The sequence below is a fragment of the Euleptes europaea genome, chromosome 7 (assembly GCF_029931775.1).
Source record: "Euleptes europaea isolate rEulEur1 chromosome 7, rEulEur1.hap1, whole genome shotgun sequence".
Classification (NCBI taxonomy): domain Eukaryota; kingdom Metazoa; phylum Chordata; class Lepidosauria; order Squamata; family Sphaerodactylidae; genus Euleptes; species Euleptes europaea.
Genome location: NC_079318.1, coordinates 53,418,874 through 53,445,076, shown reverse-complemented (window position 1 = coordinate 53,445,076; position 26,203 = coordinate 53,418,874). Strand labels below are relative to the sequence as shown.

Below are 26,203 nucleotides of genomic sequence, written 5' to 3'. Positions count from 1 at the left end.
AGGTATTACATGTGCACGGCCACGCACAACGCAATCACATCACTTCCAGGTTTAACCACCAGGGCCGCTTTAGTACTCAATCCCCCCCCCCCAAAACGCCAGCGTGCATTCGCCCCAGTCCTGCCAACGGAGAGGGGGTTACTCCTCTGAAGATGCCTGCCACAGCTGCTGGCTAAAAGTCAGGAAAGAAAATACCAAGACCACAGTCACACAGCCCGGATAACCTACATGAACCAATGACTTTGCAACCCTAATGATTTGTGGTGCTACAAACCTTATTTTGGGGTTCAGAGCTTTTAAATTATCCTCAATATTTGTCACTGGGTTCACAAATATGGAACTAGGAATTGGGAACCAACTTCAGCCTCTTTTGAGTTTGGTTATCTCCCCCCCCCTACCCCCCCCCGCAAAGGGATTCAGCTTCTTCCTCGCAGCAACCCTGTGCTTAAAAAGGCAAAGGTGTGCAAGCACCGCCTACGTTTACCACCGCCTAGGTTTGCCATTGCCTTCCCCAGTCATCTACACCGTGCTTGTGTGTTGTAAAGTGCCTTCAAGTCGCAGCCGACTTATGGCGACCCCTTATGGGGTTTTCAAGGCAAGAGACTAACAGAGGTGGTTTGCCAGTGCCTTCCTCTGCACAGCAACCCTGGTATTCCTTGGTGGTCTCCCATCCCAATACTAACCAGGGCTGACCCTGCTTAGCTTCTGAGATCTGACGCGATCAGGCTAGCCTGGGCCACCCAGGTCAGGGCACACCGTGCTTAGATGTGGGGAATTAACCTCTTTCCCATGGAAACGGCGCCTTCCCCTCACCCCACAGAAATACAGCTGTCATCTTAGACGAAGACAGCCCTGCAGCAGAACCGACTTCCGCGTTAACACCCCTATGAGGGGGCTGCGGCTCCCTTTCTATGAGGGGGCTGCGGCTCCCTTTCTTCTTCCCACCCACCCCCCCAAAAAAAGTAGCCTGACTCAGTGAAAAGAAGCCTCGGGCCCAAGAGCAATCAGACTTTGCGTCAAACCCTCAGTCATCCTTCCGCCGCCGCCAGCGGTGCAATAGTCCCCCTTCGACCCGCGGCCATCCCGGCGCGCTCTCTCTCGCCAGCAAGCGACGGCCGGCCTAAGCCAGACGAGGCGCGGCGCAGGCGAGAGTCGCGCCCACACGCCCGCCCGCCCCGCTCCGCTCTGCGCCGTCCAACGCGCGAGACTAGATCCGGCTGGGCCGCCGCGGAGGGATCCCCGACCCGTGGGCGGAGGAGGGGAGCAGAAAAAGGGGGTGGGGGGAGAAGGGAGGAGGCGCCGGCGCCGCGGCGGCCTGAGCCGCGGAGGGAGAGGGGGGGCGGGGGAAAGGGGCACCAACATGGCGGCTCCGTATTAACTTTCCCCCCCCGTTCGGCAGCCGCTGCCGCCGCCCGCCGCCCCCCTCGCCCGGCCTGCCGCCATGCCGGGCATGATGGAGAAGGGAGCCGAGCTCCTGGGGAGCGGCAAGAGTAGGGCGGCCCCCAACGGCACGAAGAACGGCGGCAGCCCCGGTTCCAACGGGCATTTTTCTGAGGCGGAAGGCGGCGGCGGCGGCGGCGACAGCAATGACGAGCACGGTGCGAGCTTTTCTCTCGTCTTGCCGACGACAGGGTCGCCCTGGGCCTCGCCACTGCGCGCTGGCTGGCTGCGACTGCACGGGGGCGCGTGTTATGTGTGCGCGTGCAAAAAGTGTGGCGCGCGAGAGAGAGACTGGGAGGGGGAAGTGTGAATGTGTGTGTGTATAAGTGTGCGCCTGTGAGAGGGCGCGTGCGCGAGAGCGGCTGTGTGCATGGCCGGCCGGCCGTCCCCAGGGAAGGGGGTGTGCGTTTTCACAATGGGCACGTGTGTCATGCAACCGCAGCCCAGGCGAGACATTGCATTTGCGTTCTAGGGTGTGAGTGTTTGTAGTACGCACAGGAAAGCTTTGCAAATTGTTACCTGTGCGTGCAGGTCCAGCTACGTGCGGCGTTGTGGACCTTGACTGTTTTATGTCTGTCTCTGTGTTAGAGGCACGTCCCTGAGTTCACCCGTGCAACACAGTGCAACATCAGCACAATAAAGCAAAGGGAGTGTTTATGTAGAAGCCGTGTGGATTCCTCCTCCTGCCCGTTTTAATTTCCTTTAAAATAATGTGTCACTCTTTGGAAATTATTGCCTACCTAAATCTGTGAAGAGGAAGTAGGGTTTTCTTTTTCCGGTGTGTGTGGGGCGGGAGGGGGTCATCTTTTCTCTCTTTCTCTTCACACTTGTTCAAGGGGTGATGGTTTGAGACTATGAAAATAGCCAGCTTCGCATGCAGTTTTTACATTGGTGGTCTTGTGTTGGATTTATTGTGATGATTCGACCTAGATCCCTGAATCTACACAGTTATATTGTTTAAAGATCACACTTCCATCACTGAAGAGAGAGGCGTCTTCTCCCCACCGCCCCTCTAAGAGATGCATTTCTTTTTTCTTCCATTGCAGATGTAGGAATGAGGGTCGGAGCAGACTATCAAGCTCGCATCCCTGACTTTGATCCTGGTAAATAGCTTGATTATTATAATAATAACCTCATGTCTTGTTGCTGTTTTAAAAAATGGGTTATTGCATGCCAAGATGGTGAATGAGCTTGCATTTAGTTGAGACCGTGTGTGACTTGCATTTGTGAAGGTTAAAGGTGTGGGATTTTCTCTCTTTTTTCGCCCTTAAGGCTTTGTGCTTCTTATTTGTGGTCACTGAAGCTCTGCATAATCAGTTGTTGCTCTCTGAAGGCTGATGGGAAAAGGCCTCAGATACATGGGGAAGAAATGGGGATGCTGTAAAGATTTTTAAAAACTTACTTGTGCTGTATCTGTAGTAGAGTGTGGAGGATATTTTATCATTTTATACTGCCTACACTGACAATTTATATAAAATCTTAATTTTTTTTCTTACATTAGAATTTGAGACTTAAGTTCTGGTAGATAATGCTTATACTAAGTATATGGCTAGTGTACAGAGTTGCGCTCCTTAATACTTATTTGTCAATCTTGATTTGCAAATTCACAGCAGAGCATTATTTTCTGAACATCTTTTCATTTATTACTGTGGCCACAAGGAAGCACTGTTGGCTCTCTTGTTCTGAGAGCTGTCAGTTGATTGTTGCTACCATAGTGATGCCATTCTGGCTCTCCACAAGTTGGAGCTTCTTTCAGCATGGATTTTGTCGACATTATGATTTCTTATCTTGAAGTATGTTTTTTTAGCTTGAAGAGAAACTTCTCTTTAAGGGGTTATCACATTTTAATAACATGGGTTTTAAGGCAGCAGTAGTCTGTTTTTGTTGTTGGAAGTGATTTCATTCATACTGCAATCCTCTGTTGATCATAAATATGTGGTTTTTACAAGAACATAAGGATCAGCCTGTACAACGAAAAATCCTTTTAATTCTAGGTTTGTTCTGTTGCACATCATACAAGGTAATAGTGTTGTGGTTTTCACCTTGATTGACGATATTTAAGATCATGTGCATAGATTATCAGAAATTATTAGACTGGCTATAAGAATGTTGGGTTTTCCTTTCTCTTTGTTGGTAAGGAAATTTGCTTGTGATTAAGGGAAATTATCCATACAGAAATGGAAAATACACTGAAAATAATTAGCTTGTGAAGCTATTAAATGGTGAAGTAATATTAACTTGACTGTAGGTAAATACAAATATAACAATGGAAAGTTCCACTGTTTAAAATATAGTTGTTGCAGAATAAAATCACCATGAGGTGACTATTTTGACTTGGTGACTTATCTTTCAAAAGCCACATAAGTATACAGACTATAGGCTCCAAGCTTCCCATCTTAAGGAAATATTTATTTGTCTGCTGAGGAACAGCTGGTCCTCTTCCCTGAGATCCAGGTTTCCACAGGACACTATATCTGTTGGGTCTAGATGTGACTCTGCACAAATGGAGAGGACAAACCAGAATGCTTCCAACATTTCCCCACGGTTGCACGGGGACAAGATAAATAACACACAACCTGTGCTTCAGGCCACTGCCCATCTAGAACCCTGATTAACTTCTGAACACTTCCAGGGTTCAAAAAAATACTTTGACACCCATTGATAGATTATAGATCAACCAATATTTTCAGAGCTTTCCAGGACACGGTGAACCATGACCAAAAGGAAAAAATAATCTCTTAGTGCCTTATGTTAAAAATAAAACTGAACTGACCCTTAAAACTGAACTGACCCTGACGTTGTGGGCAATATACAAATGACTACTGTTTGAAAATAGATTTGGCTAGTATATGCAAAAAAAGTGTTGGATAGCTTTTAGTGCTGAAATATGAGCCATTTTGTTCTTCAGAAAAATGTACTGTCATTCATGCAGTTAAACAGAGCACCTTAAGGAGAACAGATATACTTCAGACACAGGATTGTACAGACTAAGGATCCAGTTGTGGTGGCACACCGGTTTGTGTTACTGCAACCAGAGCAGCGCTCTGCATTTGATAATTAGACCATAGCCATGTATAAAAACAGATAAACAAATAGTACTTGTGCATGGACTTCAGGTTGCTCTAGCGTTGCCATCCCAAGGCTGTCAAATGGTAAAAGACTTGCCTGCAGGAGGGGGCCCTCTCTGATGACATCATGACATCACTGGTGACACAGTGCTACCTGGAAATGATGTTATCACATAGGGGTGACTTTGTGTTGTGTGCCCCAAACCATAGAGTTTGTGGCGGAATGCTAGAGCATCTCCCCTGTGGTGTGTTGTCGTGTCCAGGTTGTGCCAGAAGTGACTGCACTGTGTTGCTGGTGATCCCCTCTTTCAATTTTCCCTGAGTGGAGGCAGGGGGAGAGGGACGGTGGTGGGTAGCAAAGGATGGCAAGTAGTATTCCACTACTCTGGGAGACCTGGCAGCCCTATGTTGCTCTAATGCTCTGTAGAATGCCACATAGGGATCTTACCATTCCAGATTTATGTAAACCAGGGCTTAAAATAAGAATGATGGGGATAGTTATTTAATGCTTGATCATTGGCCATTGTGAAATAGTGTATGTAAAGTGCTGTCAAGTCACAACCAACTTATGATGATCCCATAGGGTTTTTAAGGCAAGAGATGAACAGAGGTGGTTTGCCATTGCCTTCCTCTGCATGACAACCCTGGACTCCCTTGGTGGTCTCCCATCTAAGTACTAACCCTGCTTAGCTTCTAAAATCTGACAAGATTGGGCTGGCCTGAACCATCCTGGTCAGGGCAAATAGAGGCAGCATGTATTTCTAGTACATGCTAATCCCTACGGAAGGAGCAGAGTATACCGAACAATGCCATGGTATTACCACTCATCTCGGATCTTCAGGACTCTTGGGTATTAGGCAAGCAATACTGATAGGTCCACATGTATAGACCCACTTTTTAATCCCAGCATCATTTTTCACCTGGGATCAAAGATGCCTGGGCAGTCGCAGCATTTTCATTGAGCCATCCAATTCTTCCTTATGTTGATAACCTTTTGCTTAGAGGGGCTTCAAGCCTGGTCCAATCCTGATGGTTGAACTTATAGTCTTCTGAATCATGCCAGGGAGATACATACTCAGGCTCAGTTTCTCCTGTACTTGTTGAGTTATGGCTTCTTTTACAGTTGAAGTATTACCCTTTCTGCTGGTGTTCATGAATGAGGGATTGGAGTCTCTCAGGAAAGCCCAGTTGTCATCTGGGCAGAATGGGCATTGAACAAAAGTTCTGTCCCTTTAACAGCCATGTGCCATTTGCTGTTGCTCCTCTGTGAAGCAGGAGTGTCACAGATCTGCTTGAAAAGTTTGAAATCCTTTCGAACTAATTATGTGGTACAAATACACTTATCCATGATGGTTTAGCCCATGGAATTTGCGAAGCTGCCAAAGCCTTAGACAAACGCCAAGCCCACCTTTGTGTTCTTGCATCCAACTGTGATGAGCCCATGTATGTCAAGCTTGTTGAAGCACTTTGTGCTGAACACCAAATCAGTCTGATAAAGGTTGATGACAACAAGAAACTGTGTGAGTGGGTAGGTCTCTGCAAAATCAAGAGAGAAGGAAAACCCTGCAAAGTTATGGGCTGCACTTGTGTGGTTGTAAAAGACTATGGCAAAGAATCTCAGGCCAAAGATGTCATCGAGGAGTACTTCAAATGCAAGAAATGAACAAATAAAATGTTATGAGCCTGAAAAAAAGAGATAAAGTTGACAGAGAAGAAGAGGGGGAGATTGATGGAGAAAGGGTGGGTGGGCAGAAGGGAGAGGGGGTAGGCTGACCGAGAAGGAGAGGGGTACATTGATGGAGAAGGGGTGGGAGCACAAGAGATGGGGGATAGGTTGACAGATAAGAGAGGGAGAGAAAAAGGGAGATTGTCAGAGAAAGACAGAAGAAAGAGAGAGGGAAGGAGGATTGACAGTGGAAGAGGTGGTGAGAAAAAGGGTGAAGGTGAAAATTATTACAAAAGTGGGAAGCGGGAAGGAAACTGGGGGGAAGGGATACACCCTCTCTGCAAATTTCTTGTGGGTCCCCACTTGTATATTCTAATAGTGAAGTTAGCTAAATCTGAGGATACTTAAATCCAGTGAAAGGAGCTGTGAACAGGAAAGACAGATCTTTCTACAAACCTGAACAACATCCTAGGTTTGCAGAAAAGTCTGAAATCTAAAAAAAATTCATGGGTTTTTTTTTAAACCCAAAATAATAAAAGAAAGCTTGTAGCTTTAACAGCTGATTCCCTCCGTGGCTGTTGCTAGGCAACCACATCATCCCAAAGCTTGGTTTCTGTGCATAAAAGACAGGGGGAGGGGGCAAGGTCCTTTCCAGGGCTGTTTTGACCTTTGAGGGAAGACTTACTGGGACCAGGCCTAACAGCAACCACTGGATGACTTGATACCACCTGACTTGAGTGACTCACTTAGGCCTGGCTGTTTGGTACTCTTCAACAGCAGTCACCCTATGAAAGCCAATGTGGTGTAGGAGTTAGAGCTTCAGAGTAGGGTCTGGGAGACCCAGATTCAAATCCCCATATTCCTGTGGAAACTCACTGGGTGATTTGGGGCCAGTCATATACATTCAACCTAACCCATCTTACAGGGTTGTTGTGAGAGAGAAAAAGGAGGAGATGAGAACAATTTGATCTGCTTTGGTCCCCACTGTGGAGAAAGGGGGGTATAAATGAAGGAAATAAATAATAAATATAGCTGAAGAAGGGAGGCAGATAAAAGGTAGGTTGGTGAATGGTTGAGAAGGCAAGAATGAAGCAGGGAACGGAGAGGATATTGGGATTGCCAGGAGGAGGAAAAGAGGAAATAGTGTGGGGAGAGGGATACAGGGGAAAGTGAGGCACCACCCCACAAGTCCTTGAGGGTTTCCTACCATGCAACTGGGCCACAGTTTTCCTAGGTAGAGGCTGTTGTGAGGTGGAGGGAAACCTGAAGCCAAAGAGGCGGATAAATGTAGGTTGGCTTTTGGGTGGGAAGGGGAGACGAAAGCAGGAAAAGGGGAGAGGCTATTTGGGCTTTCAGGAAAGGAAAAAAGGAAATAGGGAGGAGAAATGAGATGCCTCCTACAAGTCCTTGCTGGTTCCCACTCTAATGACATTGAACAACTTTTTTCTTCTAGGAGCTACAAAATATACAGATAAGGACAATGGAGGGATGCTTGTGTGGTCTCCATATCATAGTATTCCAGATGCCAAGTGTAAGTTATGTGCATGAAGCGGTATTGTTATTTATGATTGTAACTTCACATGTTACAAAATTGCTACACAGAAAGTGTTTTCTAGTAAAAGTTAATGTGAACCCATATGAATACGATAAGATGTTTCTGTATGCAGGCTTTGTGCTCTGAGAAGATATAGTATAAATGTTCTGCAAAACCCTGGCCAGCCATTCATGCAAAGATGTTGGTGGAAAACTCTCTGGAAAATGTTCCAATGCTTTATTTTTCCCTGGAAATGTTTCAATTTCTAAAGAGTATTTTTTAATAAAAATGGATGGATTCATTACCAATTCAGTGTTAGGCATGCTTGGCAGATTCAAAGTTGTAAATAATGTTTTTCAGGTTGTTATACCTAGGAAGTGTGAGAGTGATTACATGTGTGTTTTATGGGGCTTGAGGTTAAAATCACACATACATGTAATAATCCAAATGAAAAATCAAGTTACGAGTTGCCTTATTGGCTGTTAAGGTCAAATCAAAACCAGAGCTAAAATTGGTATTTATATGTCTCCTATTACGTAGTGGAAGTGATATTGTAATCACCGATCTGATGTGGAACTAACAAGCAGTGCAGGTGATACTGCAGAGAGTGGCAGAAACTAAGGTGCTTCATAGTGCAATCGTAGATGGAGTTACGCTCATCCAAGTCTGTTAAAGTCAGTGGGCTTAGAAAAGTGTACCTGTGTTTAGGATTACACTGTCAGTGACCTCCATGGAGGAGCATTAACAGAGCAATCCTCGAGGTGGGGAGCAAATAGTTTTAGGAGGAGGCGTGACCCCTGCGGCAGCGTTAGTGCCGCTTGCACCAGCTAAACTGGCACTAACGCCGGTGCAGGGCCACTTACAATGGTGCTGGGGAGCCCTGTGGCAGCACCACACATGGGCGCTGGCACAGCCACAACAGCAGCAGTTTCCTAGTGCAAGGGCTCATGCCAGCACCAAAATAGCTATTCCTGGGGGTGGGGCTGACTCAAGTCAGCTCACTAAGCCCTTTCACCCCCGGAATACCCCCTTTTACCAGCACAAACTTGCGCCTGCCAAATGGTAGTTGAAGCCCCATGGAACTGTATGGAGTAGTTTCACAGGGTTTTTAGTAAAATAAAATGTTCGACTTGCTGTGCCTGTCAGGAAACCGATCACGAGGTGGCCCAGTTGCGCAGTCCCCAGATGCACCTCTACTACTCCCCCCCCCCTTAGGATTACGCTGTAAATGTTGTTGAAATACATGAGTGGACATCCACATCCAAGGCATATCATGCACCATTCCTTGGGTATGCTAAAATTAGCATGCCAGCAGTTTTCAGGGCCTTTGGGGTTTTTTCCTTGAATGTAAACAGTGTAAGAGAGGTACATGACACTACATTTAAACTTATTACAAATATACATTTGATAGATTTTTTTTTTTCAAATCAGATACTTCAGTTTGAGTATTTGTTGCCTTTGGGATATTACATGAATATGGGGTACTTTTAAAATGTTGTATACTAAATATAAATCAAAATAAACATGCTAAATTAGAGGACGCTTTATTCAGTACACTGAATTTTTTTCTGGAAAATTTTCCAGTTCATATTTTTTCCCAGAAAATCTATCTTGTCGCACGTTTGTACACTAGGGGGTGCACTTGCAGAATTATTATTTTAATTCCATATCAAAAAGACAGTAAGGGCATTATCATTATTTTTGTTAAATAGCAAGTGTATTGTTCTAGAAAATTGTTCTGGAAATAGTGGGACAATTACTGCCTACCCCCATTGAAAATAATGGTGGGCTGTGGACCAGCTGTGAATGACAAAAGGCTTCCTGACCTAATATTTCCATTATGTACTGGAAGAAAAATATCAGAATCCGGAAATACTGGGAAAGTCTTTCACGATATCTGATTCTGTTGATCTGATGCTGTATCACATGTATCACACAGTGTATTGGGTGGTCAGTGTCTGATTGCACACCCGTGGTATGCAAGTGGAAATGTTCAGATGTTCACAATCACGCACTGTAATCTACACACAGGTTTCGTAATAATTTTTAAACGGTATTAACTTTTGTGTAGCAGTTTTGTAATGTGTTTATTAATTTTGAATTTACAAATATAATTCCTTTTGTATTCCTACAATTAATGCTTTCCCAAATTAGATAAGTTGCCACTAAAACATTTGCAGGCTAGATATTCCTAAAATTTTCTAAAGTACTTTTCCCATTTTGAAACTGAAGTGTTAATGCTGTTAATATTTTGAGTGCTTAATTTTTAACTGTGTTCCAGTGCTTTATGTTTTTAAATGAAGAAATGTATATATCTTACATTTTCAGGATATCGCCAGCTTTTACTAGTGTATCATCCTGCCTGGCAGGGTAATAAGTAGATTCCTGCATTTAACAAGGGGATTAATTCATTTTCCAGATCAGGGGCTCATGGTGTTTATGCTGGCATAAGTAGCAATGGCAGAGAAGAGAGCACTATCTCTTTAGAACCCAGGAGAAGAATGTAGAGCTGCAGTGGAGCTAATTAACATATCCTGACCTCAGGGCTCTTCCACCCTACCAGCCCCTAACCTGAGCAAAGTGTAGCTCTTACCGAGGCCAAGAAGAGTCAATGCGGGTAGAAAAGAGAGAGGGACTTTGTATGGATGCACTCTTTGGCTTCAGTAAGAGTTAACTTTGCTCAAAGCAAAGGCTGGCAGGACAGAGGAGCCATGATATGAAAATGTTAGAAGCCTAAAATATTATATAAATATGTAAGCATGAATTGTGTGGGGTTTGTTTTCAGTAATTCATTTGGGAGCCCAATTTAAAGCATTTACAGCCTGCCCTAACCCTTTGAGGTCTCAGTTCCGGTATATTTTGCCATCACTCTCAAAATTGGGTTGGACCATTGGTATTGTTTCCAATCTGAAGTCAGCATAAATTCTTGAATGAGTTCATTATAGTAATTTTTTGTGTTCTAATGTAAGGGCGCTCACAAATTGGAAAAAAATTAAGTGAAGGGTGGCATGCAGAAACAGATGTACCAAAAGCTACTAGCTAATGAGGTTAACAAGTGTTACAAAGGGGGGAAAAAGCTAGTGAGAGAAAGTGGGGGGGGGAAGCTAATGAGAGAAAGTTGTATCCCCTACATCATTTCATTTGGATACAGATTCTGTAATACAACAAGAATCTAAATGAGATCAGATGCCGCAGTGCAACAAACACACTCCTGTAAATGCAAGTCTTGTGTGTTTTCTTGTTTCAGACATTTGTATATCACCTCTCTAAAAAAGTGTCCAAGGCAACTTTGGATGATGACTATGTAATAATGAACCAATAAGCCAATCAGCAGTAGCTCTCGATTTGCATTGAACTAAATATCACTGAAAGCATCATTTAAAACCATATATAATGTGGGAAAAGATTTCTTCAAATGGCCATATTCTAATATCCATTCAGTTTTTTAACTTACACCAGCCACGAAATGACAACATTTTACTATTTCCCCCATGTAAAACATTTTTTAGAAAAACTAGAGTGAAGAGATTTTAGTTACTGTATTCCCAACAGTACGCTGCTTCTATGGCATGTACCAGGGACCAGAACATTTCAGTTAGGACTATCTTTGTGTGCAATTATGTTTATATCTGGAAGTGAAAAGGTACTGGTGGTTCTGTGTGGAATTTGTTTGTTTATTTTAAACATTTATAAAATGCCTTTCTTCCTTATAGAGCTCAAAGTGGCTTACAACATAGGTAAAATAAATAAAGAACAAACCAAAGTTTTAAAAGCACAATTCAGGACTGCTAGTAAACTTAACCAAATGCAGCCCTACATAAAACTGTCTTCAACTGCCTCATAAAGATTGAAAGTGAGGGGGCCAGGTGCATCTCCCTGAGGAGATTGTTCCATAATCGTGGGGCTGCCATGGAAAAGGACCTCTCTCATGTACCTGTCAAACAAGCTTCCTTGATTGATGGAACAGTCAGGCAGGCCTCTTCCTGTAATCTTAATTTCTGGGCAGGAACATATGGGAGAAGACATCCTTCAGATACCCCTGTACCAAGCCATGTGGGGTTTTAAAGGTCAAAACCAGCATTTTTAATTGGGCTCAGGAGTGGATTGGTAGGTAGTGGAATTTCTGTAATATTGGGGTCACATGCTCCTGAAAGCTGGCCCTGACCAGCAGTCTAGCCACAGCACCTGCACTAGCTTCAGCCTCCAAACACTCTTCAAATGTAGCCCCGAGTGCTTTGCTGTAGTCTGGTCTAGATGTAATGAAGGCATGGATCATGGTGGCTAGGTCTGACGAATGCAGGAACAGACACAGCTGAAGCTGGGCAAAAGCACTGTAAACCACCACAGCCACATGGCTTTCTAAGGGGATTGCTGTGTTGGATAACACTTCCAAGTTGTGAGCCTGGCTTTTCAAGTTGTGAGCCTGCCTTTTTCAACATCCAAGGCAGGAAGAGATCTGAAGCCCCTGGTCTACCTCTTTTTTTTTTTTTTTTTTTTTTTGCCGTTGTCACAGCAATCTCATGCTATTCCCTGCCTCTGCGTCACAACCCTGGTCTTGGTGGTCTCTTATCCAAATACTAACCAGGGCCAACCCTGCTTAGCTTCAGAGATCTGATGTGATCGGGCTAGGCTGGGTTATCCAGATCAGATCAGGTCTGCCTTTCTACTAACCCAGAGATCTGAAGTCCCTGGTCTGCCTTTCTGCTTACTAACCCAGAGAACCTCTGTCTTGCATAAAGTGCCAGATTGAATGTCTGCCTTATTTTTGCATTTTGATTATGTGTGCTTAATGACAGAGAGAGCCCACATGCCTGTCGCATACTTTACCTGTCCCATGCTTGGTTCACGTAACTTTCTTCAGATACCCTACTGGTCCCTTCCTATGTCTTGATTTGTAGTCTGGATTGGGTTAGACAGCATTTTCTGTAGACTCCCCCTTGGAGCTAGGGCTCCACCCTCAGCTAAACTGTAAACTGGTATAATATTATTATTGCTTGTACCTCTATCCACCCGTGTTCTAATCTGATAGAGATGCCAGTGCTCTTAAGAGCAAAGCCATTCTGAATCAGTTATAAAATGGGTTGGGGAGCTGCAAACGTCAAATGCTGTTGCTGCATACTATAATTACTGCTAAGTGCAAATGCTATCATGGCACGGATTTGTAAACCCCATGTATAGTTACACAGGGGTTAACCCTCCTCCTACAGTATCTGGAGAATATTCTCCTGCTGCTGCTAGCTGAAGCTCAAATACCAGTTGGAGTCATCATGTGCTTTTTTGTGCCACTATATATAGCTTCTTCTCCAAGTTCTTTCCTTACCACCCACAGCTCAGTTGAAGGAGAGTTTTCTTAATTGTAATGTCGATTTGAGAACCCAAGTGGTAGAGAGGAGTTGGTGAGTAGTAAATATTTTATTAAATTCAAAAAGCCAAATGCCAGGAATCAAGAATCATATCTTGTGGCACTTGTGTGCATTAGAAACAAGCATGAGAAATGTATGGTTTGCTTTCTCAAGTTGCAACTCCTTGCAATGAGAAGTTGGCAGATTTATTCCAAGGCACAGATGATTTTGGAAAGTACAGTGCCTCCTGTCCACCAGTCTTTCCTTTGTGCATGCTTCTTTATGAAATAAAGATTTGTTGCAGTAGAGGAATTGCAAATAGGAGCAGGTGGGTTGGTTGGTTTCTGTGGCTGTGTGGGACTCACTCAATTACAATTTCAGGTGAGCGGCATGTTAAAACCAATGCGATGTTTGCGTGATCACACATCTTAGATGTGTCCCAATGTATTGGATGGGTCAGAAAGTATTCTGTTAGGCTTAATTTTTTGTCTCTTTGATCAGTACCAGAGTTGGCACTGATTTCATCTTCCTGTTGCTTACTCCAAATTACAAATTAAATGCATCCTTCTCATAAATAGTGCCTCTCTATTTTCCTTCACATCCTTCTGAGCCAGTTACCATCCCTTCCGTTTGGTGCTTGTTTCATGGCTTCATCATACTCTGTGTGTGGTCCTGCTAGTCTTAATTATCTCCATTGTTGTATTAGATCTCTGTTCTTCTTCCATCACACTGGAAGTGGTGCAGGGAAAAGACTATACGAGGCACCCCCAGTATCAGATTTGACTTTGCCTGAACAATTGGGAGAGAAGCAGGTTATGAAAATAAATAAATTATTAGCCCTGTTTCTTTTATTAAAAGGATTTGGACTAAATTCTGTATATGGTTAGGCTGCTTCAGATGAATTTAGGTAACTTATAATACCATCCTAAACAGAGTTATACCATTCTAAGCCCATAAAAGTCAGTGTGGTTAGAAGAGTGTAACTCTCCTTTGGATGACACTGTTAATTGTGTGTATATTGTAGACTGGTTCAACAGCTGGGCGGGGGTGGGGCAGAGTTAGAGATTCTCTGAAACACTTCCCAGTTAGGAAATAGTAACTGTTATTCAGATGGGTACAGACTATGTTTCAGTGGATGCATCTATAAGTTAGAGGCAATGAAGAGGAGGAATTTTAGAAAGATGCTAAAAGTTTCATCTGATGTTGAATATCAGTTATCCTAAACTGTTCCTGTCTGGGAAAAATAATTCTTTCATTGCTTTGTTGTAGTGGATGAATATATTGCAATAGCAAAGGAAAAACATGGCTACAACGTGGAACAGGTAAGTTTAATGAATATAATTGGTATAATATTGTTTATCTTAAAAATGTATATGCTACAATTTCTGTCCAAAGTGGTATACAATATACACAAAACTGTAAAAAAATACATAGTGGAAAAAAGACATCATTGTATGATGTCTTTCTAAATTCAGTGAAAAGTAAATCACAGTAGTTTTAACTCTAAGCTATAATGTGCTCTGGACAGGATGGTGTGTACGTATGGGAACCAGGGTAGTTATGTCAGCACAGGTGATATATGTGTTGTGTTGCTAGATTCAGAGCCAGCGTGGTGTAGTGGTTAAGAGCGGTGGTTAGGAGCAGTGGACTGTAATCTGGAGAACTGGGTTTGATTCCCCAGTCCTCCACATGAGCGGTGGTCTCTAATCTGGTGGAGTGGGTTGGTTTCCCCACTCCTCCACATGAATGAAGTTTGCTGGGTGACCTTGGGCTAGTCACAGTTCTCTTAGAGCTCTCTCAGCCCCACCTACCTACCTGTTGTGGGGAGAGGAAGGGAAGGAGATTATAAGCCGGTTCGATTCTTCCTTAAGTGGAAGAGAAAGTCGGCATATAAAAACCAACTCTTCTTCTTCTGAGTCAGTTGCAGAGTGGGAAATCTACCTGCTGACTAGGAGCAAAATCACTACAGAACAATGCCTGTAAATTCCAGTCTAGATGGGGATCTGGAAGGATCCTATTGATAGCTGCTGAGAGACCAAGGAGAATCAACAAGGTTGCATTGTTCCTTTCTGACTCTGTGTTGATTGTTCCCTAGGATGATGAATAATTCCAAACCCAGGCCTGAAACTGGACTCATAACTATCTAGATTATCTGCTTTATTTGTGAGAGTCAGGAACTGAATTGCTGTTGCACATCTTGAATCAGTGATGAAGCTGACACTCTGATGCTCAGTATACTCACTTTCATACTCCAGTTTTGCACAAGACCTATTGAAAACTTGAATAGCATTGCTTAAATATTTTTTGCTCCTAATACCTACAGTGATCATATTGTGAGATACTGAATTTTGAAATGTAATCTACAGGCACAATGGAAGGATAGCTTAAAAGATTATTCCATATCCCTCCAGAGACGGGTTAAAACTGCTATTACTGTGGAGCATCAAGAAAACAAAACTTTATGAAATGAGCATATCCTGATAACTAAAGACTCCTTTTTTATTTAAGGCACTTGGCATGTTGTTCTGGCATAAACACAACATTGAGAAGTCCCTTGCAGATCTCCCGAATTTTACTCCTTTTCCTGATGAGTGGACAGTTGAAGACAAAGTCCTGTTTGAACAAGCTTTCAGTTTCCACGGGAAAAGCTTTCACAGAATCCAACAAATGGTAAGCTAATGTTTGGGTTGCTGAGGCGAAGTAACAGTGATCTATCAGTATTGACTTCTTTGTTGCAGGATTTGTAGAAGCTTCAAAATGTTCTCCTGCCAAAACAGTTCTGCGCAAAGCTTTTTGTAGAGGTCCCATCATCTGGGGCTGGGGTGATAACATCCGTTGAGTTTCTCAAATTGATCACTGGCTTCTCCACTGTGCCCTGGCTCTGAACAGAGCTGACCGAGACCAGGAAGCTGTTTGGTTTTTTACTCCTGGTGCATCAAACACTTCCAGTACAGAAGAGGAGTTGCCTCCCAGCCTACCCAGTATGGTAATGGAATGAGGAAAGAAGCCTCTGGGCTGTAGTGTGTCTGCCTCATCTTCTCCTCTGCTATCCTGGAGTGTTCCTCAGCCACTGAGGACAGGTGCCAGGACCCTGGCTTTCTTCCTCCTTCCTGCCTTTCAGTGAGTGTGTTGGATGGCAGTAGACTGGACGGAGGGGAGTTCCCAGGTTGAGACCTAATGGTACCACTCTTATGGATGATGTGTTTTTACTTCCTTGCATTACTGTGACACCTCCAGGGGGTAGGGGGATGTCATATGTTTGGCTCTCCATCCCAAAAAACAGGCCCAGCCAAACAAGATCAGGTCGAACCCTTTTCTTTCCTTTGTGCAGCCTCATGCCGACCCTTAGTTAAAACACTGGGGCCAGTGGCTACATCTTCAGCTTTGGCTGCCTAGCCCCAACCAGTGTAGTGGCTAAGAAGGAGACATGGTGAGCTAGGACCTTCCTCCTCCTCCTCTCACCCCCCCCAGCCGCCTCTGGTAATCTTTGGGCTTTCTATCCTGCTGCTCTCCACCCCCAAGCTTTTAAAGAACACCTTGGAGAAGGAGGAATTACCCAAGGTATGATCACTAGTGGCCCTCAGTAGCAGGAACCAAGCTGAGTTGACGGCTGTTTATTTTGTGCTGGAAGCAAAGGTGTTAACACTGAGTGGGAGACACCTCTGAAGCTAGCAGGGAATCGGCCCGGGAGGCCAGTAGATAGACCCCCCCACCCTGATTTGGGTATATTTAAGTGAAGAATAATGTCTCTATTTGCCTCTTTTGTGGCACTGGCACGGCTGCTTGCTTCGCCTATAAAATGCAAAGAAAGGCATTTTACAGTGCCAGTGCATCAGACTGCATGCTCACTTAACTAACTTGCTCACTTCATACATTAGAATACCTCTGGCTAGGTATAGCAGCGGCCAAAAACCCAGTTTTCCACCAGAAATACAAACATCAATCCTCTGTCTTTCCATCTGCCTTTACTCCCTTCTACCCAGCCTGATCCTGCACATATTTATTTGGATGTAAATGCCATTGTATTCAATGGGGCTTACTGCTAGGTAAGTGTGTATCTTTCCGGCAAGGCAAAACCATCTGTACTAATGGTGGATGAAGAAATACATGAACCAAGTTGTATATGTAGAGCCATATGTTTTATTTAGTAAGGGTCAGGATGGGGTTAAGGAATGCAGTACGTACTGTGTAGATTCCCTCCCCCCTCCCCCCCAAATAAAAAAAATGATAGTTTTATAAACAGGAGAACTCTTGGGTAAGTGTCAGCTCCCTCATAATACTTCTGACGATAATGAGTATGGCAGAGTTTGATTTCAGAGCAGCAAGTTTTGAGCCTTTCTACTTGTAAAGCTGTTTTTAATATTAAGGCTGTATTTGCATCATTTTTATTGTCAACAAAATGTTTCATAAATTGTAGCTACTATATGAAATCGTTCTTATTAAGCAATATAGGAACATTTTAATTCTGCCTGGTTGGGAGCAGATATCCCCAAGTAACATTGGTCAAAATTTGTACAAATTGGACTTTTAAAAATTCAGCAAAATTGCATTTGGCATCCATGAACTGCTCTTTTCCCTCTTTTGGGAGGGGTGGTAGAGGATGTTTCTTGATGGTACTTCGTCTGTATGTCTGATCATGATAAAATACTACTACAACAAATGAAATGGTTGTTTTTGATAGTGTAAACGTTATTCATGCTTGACTACCTATTTATATTCAGTCAATTTTGCTTTATAAATTTAAAACACACTGGGAGACCGTTGGGTTTTAATGTGGCGAAAATGCTAGAGAATTAAGACATGGTGTCTACCTGTTATCTTGGCCCATTTTTAGCTTCCAGATAAGACTATTGCAAGCCTTGTAAAATATTACTACTCCTGGAAGAAAACACGTTCTAGGACAAGTTTAATGGATCGCCAGGCTAGGAAGCTAGCAAACAGAAATAATCAAGGTGACAGGTAAGTAGTGCAACAGTTTTTTTTTAATCTACTTTTTCATATGGACTGAGAGAGAAGAGAAATGGAATTGTTTCTGTTTTTTTAATTATGCAAGGTATGTTTTATGTTTCTGTTTTTCTGTTATTGTGCGTCAGGTGATTCATGCAAAAATAATAAATCTAGTTGACTGCATGAAAGTTATACTGGAATTACAGAAGTGTAGTTGTAGTCAAATTTGTGTACAAAAGACAAGAAAAAGGAAGTAGCAGGGAAGTCTGAAAAATCGACATCACCACATGAACCTCTTCTACTGTTGAAAACTAACGAGTAAAGTTTTTGAACTTCTGCAAAGGGGAAAAAATACCTTGAGATTTGCATCGGATTTAGTGACTGAAGCAGTTTTACACACAGAAAGCACTTCTATGTAAACATGTGTTTAGATAACTTTTTGAGTTAAGTAAAATAACCTTATACACATACCCAGGGAAACATAGCTCTGTGTGACTATGATATAAAATTACCCACACCTGTACTTTACACTATTTCTATACTTCTGTGTTTTTTTTTGAACTTGGGTTCAACTAGGCAATGGCTGCAAGTATATCCATATCACATTCCTAGTGCTGGTTTGAGCTGATTTTTGTAGTATGGCTGCGGTCAAGAAAAAATAGTGAGAAAAGTCCTGCTTTCCTTCCCCATGCCCTCTGGTTTCCAAGTAGTAGGCAAGTGTTCCCCTACCCCAATAGAATTTTTGACTGCATCTTTTTGTCAGGTAGAAATGGTATATTGATTTGTATAGAACAAGGAGATGGCACAGAGTCTGCCATGATCTTCCCCGCCGCCATTAGCCACTCTTTCTCTTGTTCTATGCTTGCATAAAAGACTGTAGAGTGTAGAACTTTCCATGGAGTGGGACAATAGAAACGGGCTAGTTAGCCACCTAAAGGGCCTGGTGGCTGTGTTTGATAAAACGTGAGTACAGACACTTTAACTACAACATTCTGTAAAGCAGTAAAATATCCTGATATAGTCAACAGAGGAAAATATGTGAGCGCACTAAATGGTTTACAATAGTGTGGCTGCTTCAGTGTGGGATTTGAAAGCCTGTTGGATGTATGTTTAATAAACAAATGCCAGTTTGGATGAGTATTTCTATTTATTAAACCCATTGCTATAACCTCATTATGTAGACATCTAATAGTGACTTTTACATATGTAAAATACAAATATCTGCAAAAACCACTTTTGTATATAAAACAGAACATAGAAAGAGACTCCAGGAAGGAAGTTCACAAATGTATTTCTATCCTCAGTGACGATGATGTGGAAGAAACTCACCCAATGGATGGGAATGATAGTGATTATGATCCAAAAAAAGAAACTAAAAAAGAGGTAATAAAGCTCTATAATCACAGTTGTGCAGCTTGGTACAGGTCAATACCAAATTACTGGTGTGGAAACATTTGTGGAAACATTACTGGTGTGGAACCATTTAACTTTTCGCATTTGCTAATGAGCTATTGGAACTTTCCTACCACTCAGTTGCTTTGGCTGGCAGTAATTGAGTTGGACATTTTAGAATTGCCCACAAAATTAGGGAGAAACCTAAGCCACTGTTTTATTTTTCCTCGTGGAACAGGAAGCACAAGAGCACACTTGGACAAGGGACAGTGACAGTTGTGCCCTGTGCCTGGAGATGTCTCACTGGAGTCCAAAGGCATTGCAGGGATGGCCGTTCAGTCACCATAAGAAGCATCTGTGGATGGTAGGCCATGAAAGGATGAATGTGGTCTATAGAGCACTTTAGAGTAGCTTAAGTAACTATCATGGCCATAAACCATCAGGCCATTCTGAGTGACCACTGTAGGGTGACCTACTGCTGCTATGTAGTTTCCCCAAAGTGAATGACATTCTTTCACCTTAATTGGCTGCCAGGGTTTGTACAAGTGTAGAATATTGGCTATGTTTCAATATGTAGTCTTTCTGTGCCTAGGGGCATATGTAATCTTTCTGTGCATATGTAGTTTTAGGGGCACATTGGCTGATGGTGACTTGACTTCCTAGCCCTGTGCTACTTTGTCTCCCTGTGATATGAGAGTAGCTAAATAGTAAGAGGAAACTTGGAAGTCCTTAAAATCAGAGATAATTTAGGCTGCAATCCTTACTACAGACTAGAAGTTTAGCACCACTTCTTACTAAATATCCATAAGATTGTGTTAGGAAAAACATTAATTTAAGCTGCACACATGGCCTAATGCTGTGGGATTTAAAGTGATGCTTTGTTGATGCAAGTCAATTGAGTCAGCCAGCATCTTTTGCTGGAAAAAGGAAAATGATTAAAGTATGTGTGGTATTTTGTTTTAACTTTTTGAATATTAAAGGGAAATAATGAACAGCCTGTTCAGTCCAGCAAAATAGGATTGGGTAGAAGAGAATATCAGAGTTTACAGCATCGTCACCACTCTCAGCGTTCCAAATGCCGTCCTCCTAAAGGCATGTACCTAACTCAAGAAGATGTCGTAGCGGTTTCTTGTAGCCCCAATGCAGCCAATACACTTCTTAGGCAGCTGGACATGGAGCTGATCTCATTGAAGCGACAGGTAATTTGCAGCGTGCCTTTCTTATTTATTTATTTTTTAATTTGAATCCCTTTCATCATTTTGAGTGTTTGGGCAATTAATGCTGTTTAATAAAGAAATTCCCACTGAAGTGAGATTTTAGATTACATTACATTTACCACTTATAGACGTAACCCTATCTATGATCTGTGTCCTTGGAAAATGCCCTCTCTGACATACAAAGTCACTCTACCATGTATTTTCCCATTTAGGCCATGTTTCACATCTTTATTGACTGTTAACACTGTAGGTTGGTCAAGATGGCACAGTTGTGCTAAACACATGGCAAAGCAAGAGTTGAAGGAGATCCTGTTTCCCTGGCCCTTCATGAACTGTGAGATGACTGGTTTCTAGAACATCTTTACCAGTCTGGGCAGTAGCTCGTAGCTCAGGGTCTCAGCTATGTATGAGCAGAATGAGATGCTATCTTCAGCTCCTGATCCAAAAAATGAAAGTCTGTTAAGAATCCACCAAGTCACCAACTATGACTGTGCCTGCATGTGGAAACATAAGAGTGTTTGACTCTCAAAATACGTTTCATCTCATGAGAGGAAGTTTTGTATGTTTAGTGGGCCTAGCTGACCCCAGTTGTTCTAGTCACTTAGCAACAAGTATATGCCACATTTTGTGCAAACTAATTTCCATCCCTGATTTTGTTCTTTGTTGGATAAGGTTCAGAATGCTAAGCAAGTAAACAGTGCACTTAAGCAGAAAATTGAAGGTGGGATAGAAGAATTCAAACCTCCTGAGGTAAGTCATTATGAAATGCAGATGAATGTTCAGTGCTGCATTTGTTGTGTGGATGGTCAAATAGCTTGTGGCTTACACCATTTCAGCATATTCTGAGAGTATTTTCACATGTGATACTTAGATCAATTTTTGTTTAAGTGGCCTGTTAGATTAATGAGAAACCTTTGTGGGACAGACAGCATTTTTGACTGATGTTGTTGTTTCTCTTGCAAACATTCTTTCATACATGACCCAGGTAGTGTGAGAAGCTCAGAAGTACTTTTTGGTGTCATACATGCTAACATTACAGTGGAGGGATGCTTCAGAGTTTTGAAAGGATTTGCTCCAGATTATTCTGCTTCCGATTGCAGGCTCTAGCTGTGGGCCGAAGTTCCATGGTTTCCAGTGGACATGAGAAAGGGGCTGTCTTATTTGCCTCAGCACTGGAATGCATCAAGCTTGAACCTCAGATGTGTATATATAGGGCTGTATTCCTGTATTTGAAAACAAAAGGACTGTATGTACTGGACCCTGAGAACTCCCATAGAGCCCTTGTCATCTGGGGTGACTGTAAATGGTGGTTTATTGTGTGAAGAGGGGTGATTGTGATTATTTTTAGGTCCTTAATGTTTTTTGAATGTGCTGTAGCTGCTTTGACTTGTGTAATTTCTCTCTCTTTAATAGTCCAATCAAAAAATTAATGCCCGTTGGACAACAGAAGAACAACTTCTTGCAGTACAAGGTATGTTAGAATTATTAATTCTGTATTTCCTTTACTGAATTTTTTGTGGCTAACCTGGAAAAGGTCCCTCTAATTAATAAGTAGTTTCCCTCCCTTTAAATATATATGGGCAGTGAATGATGTGAAAGTTTTAAAATGTGATGAAAAGGATATTGTCCTCTTACTCACAGAAATTATTTAAAATTAAGTTGGCAAGTATAGAAGAAAAACAATCCCAAATAATTTGTTACACAGTTCCAGGCCATATTTTTTCTCCTCCTAGACTTGCAGTACAAGCTTGTGCATGTTTATTCAGAAGTAAGTCCCTCTTTATTCAGTTGGGCTTACTCCTAAGTAAGCACATAGTATTGCAACCTGTATCTTACAGGCTATTCTAGTGAGGTTAATTCCTTCGATCCTGAAAGGAGTTTTTTTCACATCTGCAAAGAAGCAGGGACATGGCCTGCTTATCTGTTATAAGGAAAATAGGAGTGTTAATTTTGAAAGGGAACCAGTTTAAATATGAAATTGCTTAGTATCATTATCTCTCTTTTGTGATGTGCACACTCTGCCCACAGGTTATTTTGGCCAGCTATTGTAAGCAAGTACACCTTCAAGCCTAGCAGCAGTTTTGGCCCTTGAAAATTTACTATAATTCAGCCAGAATACCCAGACTAAATCTAAAGTAAGCTTTTGTTTTTAGACAAGTTTGGATGTACCAATTAAAAACAAAATAGTACTTTGTGAAATGAAAAGGCACAGTGTATAAGTCCTGTGTGTGAACTAGAGCACCCTTCTTTGGACCCTTTTTTTTTTTTTTTACATTTAATAGTTAGGGGCTGTTAGAGAATGTAGTACATCTTCACTGCAAAAAAGATCTTGGTCTGGCTAGTGTAAGGCAATTTCATGTATATGTAATGCCCGCTGAGAAATTATTAGTAAGCCACGACTCAGAACTTGGTGTTTGGAGAGAATAATTTGGAGTCCTGAAAATGAGTGCACAGTTGGCCTACTTGGGGGTGTCCGGGGAGGAAGAATCTTACAAAACACTTTAAAGGTAAGTTTAGATACTCTCATTATATTGAAAATGAGCTAGCCATCCAGATCTGTCACTTGGAAATTATCTGGTTCAAGCTACACTTGTATACACATGTCACTGGGAGTGAGCCCTATTGAACACCTTGTAAATGATTTCATGGGGGAAATGGCATATGCATATTTTAATAAATGTTAGGATTTGCTTCTACATAGACGGGAAAAGTCTGTCGGATATTTAAATGTTATTATGAACTTCCTACTTCAGCTATTTCCAGGCACAAGTGAGACATGGATCTTTAGAAATGTCCATAGGAACTCCTTTATTCTAATATTTCTGGTTTGTGCAGTAATTTCTTATGAATGAAAACAGTATCCATTTCTATGTAAACCGGAATGGAAAATTTGGAGATCAGAAACAATATTTTGGTTGCACTTCAAATAAAACAAGTTACTGACAGACAGATCTGAATATAGCAACTAAAGCAGTCAGTGTTCCATGGAATTCTCAATTTTCCCTGTGTTCTTTCCCCTTTCACAGAAGATGGGAAATTTCCCCTTACTCTGCACGTCCACAACCTCTGCTGCGATATATCAGCAAGGGTCTGAAGATCCCACGAATACTCTTTCTAGGGATCAAAAGGGAGTGCAGGGATGAGGAGCAGACTGTGGTGAAAATCCACATACCTTCCATTGTCAGTCGATTGGATACAAGCCAAAGAAAATAGATTTTCAGAATCTGCATAGAAATATTTAAACAATTAACTAGCTGGCTTCTGCAACAATAGAGTTTTGTCATGCTTCATTGATTTGCCTTTAATTTAGCTCAGACCTTTAAAAGTTACTGTTACCCAAACTATCATACCTGGAAGTTGTATTCACATTTTCTTGTATATTGGTTGGGTTCCCACCCACCTAATGTATCAAATCCTTGACAGTTCTGTAAATTGTTAGTTGAGAAGTTGCTTATAGATACTAAAATTGGTAGATGTTGCCGGTCACAAAAACTGGTCTTTTAAAATCAATGAACATAGTCCATAGACTCAGTTCATGATGTTTCAGTCCTTGTAAAAGGAAGGCCATTAGACTAATCAAGAAAGACACACTACTAGTAGTAGAAAATAGTAGGAGTCCAGAAGCACCTTAAAGACTAACAAAATTTCTGGCAGGGTATGAGCTATTAGTAGTACTACTAGTAGTAAAAGATGTTAATTTTTCAGTTAATCCTTCCATGAAATAATTAATTCCCATGCGAACTGATAGAAATATTTATTTTACTTAGAATTGTTTGCTCAATGTAGCTTTCATCTGGAACAATAGAGGCATTTATCTTACCTTTGGCTGAATGAGTGGCAGGATACATGTCAGTGTTACTAGATAAGAATATAATCAGCATCCAGTTTGCTACTTTAGGAACAAGTGTTGGGTACACCCCATAGGATATTTGACGCTTGTTCTTTTAACAACTGACACTCCATGCCATATTTGATGGTTACCTCTGTTTCAAAGATTGTTCAAAGGCTTCTTTGCATGGAAGGTCACTGTTCAATATAATAAGGCTCTGTTGGGCTCATCAAACTAGTTACATGGTTCTCTTGCTTTGGGCCATAGTCAATTAACTACTAATAACCATGGTATTGAAACACAAACCAGTAACAGTCACTAACTATGCATTAGATTACATAATCCCAATTTTGAATTAGTCTGTGCCATCCGAAGGGGACTTTTCTGCATATATACATCATACAGGCTTTGCTTATTACCCTGAATCTTCATAGGTGTATTTACTTTGCCTTTTTTAGGTGTCCGCAAGTATGGTAAAGATTTTCAAGCTATTGCTGATGTAATTGGCAACAAGACTGTTGGTCAAGTGAAGAACTTCTTTGTAAACTACAGGCGTCGGTTTAACTTAGAGGAGGTTTTGCAGGAGTGGGAAGCAGAACAAGGAACCCTGGCTTCTAATGGTGATGCTTCTGCTTTAGGGGAGGACACAAAAAATACTAATGTGCCATCAGGAAAGAGCACTGATGAAGAAGATGAGGTGTGTTTTTGTGTACCAGATCTTAAATAAGCATGAGTATAGGAGTAGCGTTAAACTTCATGTTGTAAAATGTGATGTTTAGCTTGAAGTGGAATGCTGAACCACCATTTGTGAAGGCCATTACATTCTGATACTTAGAGCAATCTACAGGTCAGGCCCCACTCAGTTCAGTGGGGCTTTTGTTAGCAGAACAATTTAAGAGCTAGGCTGCCTGTCTCTCCTCCCAACCTTTTTGTGATTGTGCGAATATGGAAAGATGTATAGCTGCCTAATCCTGGATTTTTAAACTTTTGTTTTGTTTGGCTTTTTCCCCTTAATATTTTGTCTCTGTCACTATTAAATTGCTTAGAAATTGTTGCTTTCAAAGCAAGGTTCCATAGCTACCAGAATGGATAAACTAATTGTGCTACCCATATTCTGGAGTCAGTGGCAACCTAAACTGCATGTACAATAGAATGGCTGCTTTTATATCTCTGTGTCGCTTTATTTATAGGCCCAGATCCCACAGACCCCTCAATGCGTAGGGTCTTCTCCACCTGCCCCGGCATCTACTCCAACACCAGCAACCCCTGTAACAACTCTGAACCAGCCTCCTCCGTTACTTCGTCCAACCCTGCCGGCTGCTCCAGCTCTCCATCGTCAGCCTCCGCCACTTCAGCAGCAGGCTCGGTTTATTCAGCCAAGGCCAACCTTGAACCAGCCCCCCCCGCCACTCATCCGCCCAGCTAATTCAATGCCTCCTCGTCTAAACCCAAGACCAGCATTATCTTCCACTGGTGGCCCACAGCCACCGTCGCTCATTGGAATCCAGACAGAATCACAGTCCCCTCTGCACTAAAGAAATAGGGCAGAACTATGGTAACTAATGAACAAAAATTGTATCAGTGTCTATTTTTCTCAGATAGGGAAGGAAGGGAAGGGAGCCTTCCACAGTATTGAAGCAGTCTTACGCAACATAGTGAGCAGCAGAAATAATGTGAATGGCCATCTGTATAAGTGAAACTTCAGCACAGTAGATTGTTACAGTGAGGCAATGTCTACGAAGTCAGTCTTCTTACACAGATTAACTTC

At 42.2% G+C, this 26,203-nt stretch overlaps 1 protein-coding gene across 2 annotated transcripts; it reads left to right on the top strand.

Moving 5' to 3' along the window:
- The first annotated feature begins 1,339 nt into the window (after positions 1–1,339).
- On the top strand, positions 1,340–26,179 carry RCOR3 (REST corepressor 3). 2 transcript variants are annotated; one of them, XM_056852324.1, is made up of 12 exons: positions 1,340–1,598; positions 2,487–2,543; positions 7,628–7,705; positions 14,320–14,372; positions 15,559–15,720; positions 17,885–18,009; positions 19,302–19,380; positions 20,370–20,588; positions 21,279–21,356; positions 22,020–22,077; positions 24,894–25,132; positions 25,626–26,179. In XM_056852324.1, exons 1-12 carry the CDS (start codon positions 1,442–1,444, stop codon positions 25,968–25,970), a joined length of 1,650 nt encoding a protein of 549 aa, XP_056708302.1. In that variant the 5' UTR covers positions 1,340–1,441; the 3' UTR covers positions 25,971–26,179. The 2 variants fall into 2 exon arrangements, with proteins under 2 accessions (XP_056708302.1, XP_056708303.1); XM_056852325.1 differs by lacking the exon at positions 24,894–25,132.
- Positions 26,180–26,203: the final 24 nt, after the last annotated feature.

Bases quoted from the DNA above. Each gene is read 5' to 3' on its own strand.
- RCOR3 (XM_056852324.1), top strand. From the start codon at position 1,442: ATGCCGGGCATGATGGAGAAGGGAGCCGAGCTCCTGGGGAGCGGCAAG. The intron at 19,381-20,369 runs GTAATAAAGCTC...TGAATATTAAAG, and splicing joins AAAAAGAAACTAAAAAAGAG to GGAAATAATGAACAGCCTGT. The intron at 22,078-24,893 runs GTATGTTAGAAT...TGCCTTTTTTAG, and splicing joins ACAACTTCTTGCAGTACAAG to GTGTCCGCAAGTATGGTAAA.